This window comes from Theobroma umbraticum, unplaced genomic scaffold (assembly GCF_002168275.2).
Source record: "Theobroma umbraticum cultivar Fairchild unplaced genomic scaffold, ASM216827v3 scaffold_56.0, whole genome shotgun sequence".
In the NCBI taxonomy this organism is placed as follows: Eukaryota; Viridiplantae; Streptophyta; class Magnoliopsida; order Malvales; family Malvaceae; genus Theobroma; species Theobroma umbraticum.
In genome coordinates this window covers 7,954,343-7,961,517 of record NW_018397256.1, presented here as the reverse complement: position 1 = coordinate 7,961,517, position 7,175 = coordinate 7,954,343, and the positions used below count along the sequence as shown (strand labels likewise).

Sequence of the window (7,175 nt, the reverse complement as noted above, 5' to 3'; positions counted from 1 at the left end):
TCAATGAATGTTTAAGCAACATTCGACTCATGTGTCTTTTTGCTTAAAAAATAAGATTTGAATTTTTTTTTCTATTTAAAAAAAAAACCTTTCTACATTACTTGCATACAGGTAAAAACACTTCTTAATACTAAGATGTGTATTTAATTTAAAATTCATTTGTACAATTAGAATTACACGAAGGTAATGTGAGAAAAGATAAGCCATTAGGATTATGTAAGATGTACAATATCGTAGAATCAGAATGTACAACAAAAAAAAAAATAGCTTCTCAAGTTTCTTTGAATGCAGAAACTGGCTTCAATAATCAATCTTGGAAACAGGGAGCAGGTTGAACAACTCCAATAGCTGCGCCATGAGCATTAATGCAACTAGAAATAACCTTCCTAGCCATGGCAGACTTAAGCCATATGGATTGCAATAATAATCCCGTGCATGAAACCGACTGGCTGCAGTTTATAGAAATGGCCACATGGGTGCTTGATGTTCCCCATAGATTTCTGTAAGTCACGTCCCTTATGTGAACTCCAGTTGGCTATACCCAACAAAGTAACAAAAATGTTCTTTTTGGTTAGTTCTGCACTTTTAATTATTCAACACCATGCAATTCTAAAAACCAAGGGCTCGTTCGGATTACCAATTCCTTGCAAGCACCCCTAACATTGCAGTAATTTTGATCTATGATTATTGGGTTTTTCACTGATTTGAAGAATAGATTCTCAAATGTTACTTGAACATAACCTCTCCCTACCTTCATTTAGTTAGAAAAAGAAAAATGGGCAAAATGAGAAAAGAAGAGGCAACATTGCAGTCAAAAAAATGAACTTGGAAGGATAGCAAGACATGTTAAGCAATTTTCACCTGCCAAGTCTTGATTCGAGCTCCATTGGTAGTTCCCTTGAAGGCAACTCTACTTACATGAATGTTCTGCACTTGTACAAAGTTTCCCGCCCTTGCTAAGCTTCCAATGCTGTTTCGAACCAAGAGAAAGAGACGAGCGTATACCAGAAGACAGTACTAACAAGTGCTTTAAAGCTACATTGCCTGCATGAGTCCCCGTGACCCAAGGAAAAGATGCAACGATTGATCATAAGCTTTAGAAAGAGAGGACAAGCTAAAGCCAGTAGTTAGGTAGGCACGTAGCTTGGAAGTTGGGACCATGACAAACACTCATATCGCAAGAAGAAAAACAAGAGAGCTTTGCCTAGCATTCAAAGGCATTGATTAAAGACTTTGTCATTTTCTTCCATAGAATTAACCATGACAGCAAGTCATTAGGGAATCTTTTACAGGGTGAATTTGGAGGAACTTGTCAATCCACTTTTTCGTTTAATAGTAAAAAGCCTTTATTTGCATAGACGAGCAGAAAAGCAGATGTTTTCTCAGGTCTTTTCTAGTAGTAGAATAAAAAAAAGTGAAAAAAAAGAAAACGCCTAACCTTATTCCATGACCCGGTCCACACTTGACACGAGAATGTCACTATTAGTAGTGTGATCTCCAATGGAAACACAATCATCACCTGTTTCATTCACAAGCTCAGAAAGGGTATTCAACTTTATCTAACATAAATTACTGAAAGGAAATGGAAAGAAAAACTATCCCAGTTCCAATTCTACTGTTTCTAATAACTATATTGCTAGCTGAACTGATATGAATTCCATCTGTATTTGGGCTGGTTTCAGGAGCTGTTATCATCACATCCTCAACGATGAAATGGTCACTCCCCTCTATTAGCACATGTGTCTGGGAGCTGTTTATTATTCGAAGCTCGCTGAGACTGCTGGTTTTACAGGATTGGAAAGTGATGGTCTGCAGTTCACGAAATCACCAGACGAATTAAAATAAGAATTCCAGGAAGAAAATCCGGGAGGGCAATCATTTCATTGCTTCAATAAATCAAGCGGCGCATGGAAATAGAAAATACTTTTACTGTTGGTGCCAATGATGTGCATCCTTCCTAGAGAAGTTGAAGGTCAAAAGGATATACAGATAATGTAAGAAAATTGAAATTACAAAGCTTTTTGAGGAGAGCAGATAATTTATGTAGTTGCTTATAGTACCAGGCCTGGATGATCCCTGCATGATTGGTTCCACCAACCCCAGCCCCGTTCATTAATTTCACCGGTACCTTTGACTTTGAGCCCAGAAACTCCGTTAAACGTTAGCCATTTGCCCTGGTCGAGTCCCTCCCATGTTTTAGGTGAAACCGGTGACACTATTCTCCCATGTATCTGTTGAATATCGAAAGAACAACCATGATAAGAAACAGGTTGCCTTGTACCGGAAAAAAAAGAAAAGGAAATTCCCATACCAGAAATTCTTCCAGGGTTCCCTGGTTTTCCTCATACCAGAAATTTGATCTCTTTGGCCTTGCATTGGCCACTAAAAGTGACTGGATGCAACAAAAACGTATGGTTTCCTGGAACAATCAATCTAACACGTTCGGTTTCTCTGCTACATACGAAATTCCAAGCCGTCAAAAAGGCCTGCAAGATTGAATATGTTGTTGGGCTTTCACTTGAAGGAAAAGGATAAAAAAAGAACACATAAAATTAAATTAGAATGAATTAAATGCACCTCAGAACTATCTGCTTTGCCATTACCAACAGCACCAAAATCCAAGACATCAACAAGCTCTGATTTCATGCCGACAGCATTGCAAAATATAGAGTAATGCAGGCAAAGATATCCTGCACAGGGAGAAGAGCATCAGAGCATTCTATTGCAGCACCAAACATATATGCAGCATAAATAAATGAATGTAAACTATACTTCATTACGGTTATACCAATTAGAAAGCTGATGTTCTCTGCTCTCAGCGTTATATTTTAAGTTACTAAAGATGAAAAAACAGAAACCCACCATGGCATTAAATGACCTTTGGAATGATCTAAATACACTGTAAACTGCAGTTTAATCACATGATGACAAGAGAAACAGAATTTAAACAAGTTGATTCTAGGTTGATAAAAAGATAATTAAAACATATTTTAAGGAGGAAAATCCATAAATTAGAAAATTAAGTAACCATAACCCTAATTAGATACTTGCATTTTATTTTATTTTATCGTAGTGGATGTTAACATATGACTTTGTAATTTGTAATCGTAATTCATGATAAATCACTACTAATTTTTAATATAAAAAATAAAAATTAAATATCAATTAATAATATCATAAAAAATTTTTGGAAGATATTTTGTCTTTTTATATCAATTGGTTTTTTAAGATACCTTTTTTATGATATTAAAAATCAAAATTGATAAATTATCACAATGTGAAGATATAACCGTAATTTATCCTATCCTCCACTTATAGGTAGCAATCTGTTTAAAAATAATAACAGAATATATAACGGTAAATAATTTAATAATCGAAGCCATGGAACTCAACACGACATAAACCATGGCATGAAACGACGCGATCCAACCAGCCCATGATTGGCAAGAACCAAAATACGCTGTCCCAGGAATCTCAAAGACACCAACGCATTCCACACAAAAAACTCAAAAAGCTCACCCAGAGATCTAATCTATCAAGCTCCACAACTTTCCGGGAAAACCTCTGTTCGTTCCCAAAAATCCATTTTAAAAGAAAAAAAAAAAAAACTCTCATTTCCATGGCAAATGCATGGAAAAGAGATAACAGCAAAACCCAAAAGCTCCTCTCACCCAAATCCCTCCTTTACCTCCTCCTCCTCTCCCTCCTCCTATACCTCTCCTTCTCTTTTCTTTCCCCTAAAAACCCCACCTTTGTTCCCACAACTCCCTCTTATAAGACCCAAAGAAAAGTCCAAAATTTCCCACTTCCTCCTTATAGCTGCCACAACTCCCCACAATCCCACCCCATTGTTGCAAACAAAGTAGAACATCTCAAATACCCTTTCATTTACTCCCTAGCTGACTTAGGTTCCCTCCCAGACAAGCCTCACAAGAACATTGTGAGACTTCTTAAAGGTAAGCCCTTTCGTCGACCTGACATCTCGGCTACCATTCAGGATGTCCTAGAAGGCAAAAACAGAGATGGGTTTGTCGTAGATGTCGGTGCCAATGTCGGGATGGCGAGTTTCGCCGCGGCGGTTATGGGGTTCAAGGTGTTGGCTTTTGAGCCGGTTTTGGAGAATTTGCAAAGGATTTGTGATGGGGTTTGGTTTAATAGGATTGAGGAGTTGATCACTGTTTTTGAAGCCGCTGCATCTGATCGGAATGGAAATATTACTTTCCATAAGGTATGGCTCTTTTAATTTATGGTTATTTTGCTGATTTTGCTTTGTTATAATCTTAGTAGTTTTTACATTTTGTGAAGTTAGGGAGTTATTATTTTACTGTTAGTTGTATTTGCTAAATTTATGTTTGATAACTAAGCCCAGATTTAGCTTAAAATAGAAGCATATAGGCTTAGCATGTATGCGGTTTATGAGATGTTAAAAATTTTGGTGGAACTGTGGATTTTGCACCCTTTGTTTTGTACGTTCATGCATCAGCGGTTGAGTGACTTTTTCAAAGGTTGATAATTGTGGAAACATTTTTATTTACTGCTGTTTTTGGGTTCTGAAGGCTCTATGAGTGTGGAGGCAGATCCATTTTGTTCCTTGTGATATTTGCGATGGAGAACAGGTCCATTTTGGTTATTTAATAATGCAGTCATCAGATTCATTTATAAAATAGCCCTCCCCACCTTTGTCTTAGGTGTATCAGTTGCATCAAGGAATCCAGTCTGGCCAATAAAACTTGTATGTGTTTAATTAATGGCTAATTTAATGTCAACTAGATCCAATAGGAGCACTAGTAACTATATGCATGATCAGAAGGCCTGTTAGGACCTGTTGAACTCTCTTGTGTTGGCTGTCAATAACCAATGTTCATGAATTTAATTTAGAATGGAGTTTTGAGAAGCTCAAAGCTGGATTTTTCTTGGAGTAGGGGGCCCTCACTTTCTTTTATGTAGATGTTACTCTGCTCTCTGCTTGAACCAGTTTGAGAATGTGATACTAATTTTGGAAGTCCACATGACAAGAGATCGTGGTTTATGCTACTTGGAAGAAGGAGAGAGCCGGTAACTTTTGTGAATCACATGATAGGTTGTGGGGAGTTTGGGTTGCAGAGAATTATATTACTATTATGATTTTGCTGTATTTATTACCTGTTGTCTTCTATTTCTGGCATTCACATTTCTATCTTGTGCGTTTTTCCTATCGAGGTCTTACTAGCTTATGCTATTAGTTGATGTACTACAGTTCTCATTAAGAGAAGCCTGCAGTTTTGTTTATCCATTCTTATAGATTCCTTTCCATCCATTACAATATTATTCCATTTTGTGCTTCTCATGTAAAATCCGGCTATGTTTTCACCAGTTGGTTGGCCGGCTGGACAACAGTGCTGTTTCTGCCGTTGGTGCAAAGTTGGCATTCAAATACAATGAAGAAATAGCTGTTCAAGTGAGGTCTATCCCTCTCGATGAAGTTATCCCAGAGTTGGAGCCAGTGCTTCTACTTAAAATAGATGTTCAGGGATGGGAATATCACGTATTGAAGGGAGCCAAAAAGTTATTATCCAGGAAAAAAGGTGAAGCCCCATATCTAATCTATGAGGAAGATGAACGACTGTTGCAAGCAAGTAACAGTACTGCCAAAGAGATACGGGACTTTCTAAGTAGTCTGGGTTATACTCATTGCACCCAGCATGGTACAGATGCCCATTGCACCAAGAATTAGTGCAAGTACTACGAATTTTCCACGGATGAGAACCTAAATGCAACTCTGTTGTTTGCATACCATTTCTCTCAGCCCTCAGGCAGTGCATGCAGTTATCCCAATACAAATTTCTTAATTTTTTTTGATAGAGAAGATACCTCAATCCTTGAGTTGGTAATTGGATGGTTAAGGTTAATGGAAGCTTTTGAATGCTCAACGCAGTAAATGGTGATGGGTTGGATGAAACTGTCGCTGAGCTCTCATCTCGTGCTGCTAGATTTTTACTTTCTGGTTTCTGTCAGATGGATGAAACTGTTGTTGAGCTTTCATCTCATGCTGATTGATTTTTGCTTTCTGGTTATTGTCAGATGTGTACTCAGTGGCTTTTAAATGTATAATTCTTCTTTTCCCAATTTCCCTTTACAACTCTATTTTTTTATTAAATATGTAGAGAACAAATTAAAGCAAAAGTTACAATATTTGAGCTAGCAAAGGACTGTTTTACTTGTTTCTGACTTTCCTGAAGTTTTTAGATACAAACCAAGTTGGCTCTCGGCCTCCCGGCAAAACTGTTACAGACAGATCAGAATAATGTATTACAATTGGTCAAATATAGACCAGTGATAAAAACCTAAAGCTACAACATATAAAGTATTAACCCTTGAGTCTTACATCTTGCATAGTTGAATGTCTGCAACTGCAGGACAGCTGAGTCTTACATCTTGCATGGTTGAATGTCTGCAATTGCAGGACAGTACAAATTTTGAACCAGAGATGATTGGTCTGATGAAGATAAGGTGCAGTCTAGAGTAAAATATGTACTTCATGAAGCTTCAAATAAAATGATAGGCAACAAGTCTTAACCTGTACAGCAAGAGTTTAAGACATGACAAAAGTTCAAAGATCATTTATAAATTTCCGGTAGGAGTTGGAGCTATTTCATACCTTATTCTTTTAAAGTTTGATATTGAGAATATGTCATCGTGAAAGTCTCAAGTCTTCAGGATTATTTTGGACCACTAGTTTTTGAAGGACCAGCTCTTTCAACCATAACATCATAGAGTTGCTTTCCATTCTATTTGTAAAAAAAAAAATGAGAAATCATAAATCAGGGATTCAATTGGCACTGAGGTATTTCATACCTGAAGTTTAAATATGAACCAAGGGCCAAGTAGGATAGACAGCTATAATATTCAATTATGTGAAGGGTTTTCCTATAACCTCCAATTTTTGTCAAAACCAAATAAGCTAATCCAGTAAACCTGGTTAAGCCAGGTAAGATGCCAGTAGCACTCCAAGAGATTATCTGTTTAATAACCAGAAAAGGAGCCAGAGAAGCAATTACAAAAGTAGAAAATACAAAACAGTCTATTTTTGCTCCTAAAGTAAACTTACAAAAATTACTGGGAAGAAGTGAACTTGTCCTTCAGGCTTTGTTTGTGTCTCCTTAAAATACACCAGAATGGGGAAACTTGGCCACCAA

At 37.1% G+C, this 7,175-nt stretch overlaps 3 protein-coding genes across 6 annotated transcripts in view; 1 reads left to right on the top strand and 2 right to left on the bottom strand.

Moving 5' to 3' along the window:
• Positions 1-157: 157 nt before the first annotated feature.
• LOC110410520 (putative polygalacturonase At1g80170) lies at positions 158-2,796 on the bottom strand. Its single transcript, XM_089782571.1, has 10 exons — positions 2,789-2,796; positions 2,578-2,690; positions 2,349-2,486; positions 2,061-2,231; positions 1,925-1,957; positions 1,597-1,809; positions 1,439-1,519; positions 862-1,017; positions 638-751; positions 158-535 (listed from the first exon to the last, which is right to left on the bottom strand). Exons 2-10 carry the CDS (start codon positions 2,644-2,646, stop codon positions 308-310), a joined length of 1,203 nt encoding a protein of 400 aa, XP_089638697.1. The 5' UTR covers positions 2,647-2,690; positions 2,789-2,796; the 3' UTR covers positions 158-307.
• A 652-nt stretch (positions 2,797-3,448) lies between these two features.
• LOC110410519 (FkbM family methyltransferase) lies at positions 3,449-6,105 on the top strand. The gene is made up of 2 exons (XM_021420250.2): positions 3,449-4,228; positions 5,354-6,105. Exons 1-2 carry the CDS (start codon positions 3,620-3,622, stop codon positions 5,711-5,713), a joined length of 969 nt encoding a protein of 322 aa, XP_021275925.1. The 5' UTR covers positions 3,449-3,619; the 3' UTR covers positions 5,714-6,105.
• Positions 6,106-6,171: 66 nt separating this feature from the next.
• Positions 6,172-7,175, bottom strand: part of LOC110410521 (uncharacterized) — a 3,193-nt gene continuing 2,189 nt past the window's right edge. Inside the window, exons 7-10 of one of the 4 annotated variants that reach the window (XM_089782646.1) lie at positions 7,088-7,175; positions 6,638-6,767; positions 6,365-6,556; positions 6,172-6,261 (exon numbers count right to left, since the gene is read on the bottom strand). The exon at positions 7,088-7,175 is cut by the window's right edge and continues 27 nt beyond it. In XM_089782646.1, coding sequence (XP_089638772.1) covers positions 6,699-6,767; positions 7,088-7,175 — 157 coding nt within the window. In that variant the 3' untranslated portion in view covers positions 6,172-6,261; positions 6,365-6,556; positions 6,638-6,698. Of the gene's footprint in view, positions 6,557-6,637; positions 6,768-7,087 lie in introns of all 4 variants that reach the window. The other 3 variants (XM_089782648.1, XM_089782645.1, XM_089782647.1) reach the window with 3 other exon arrangements.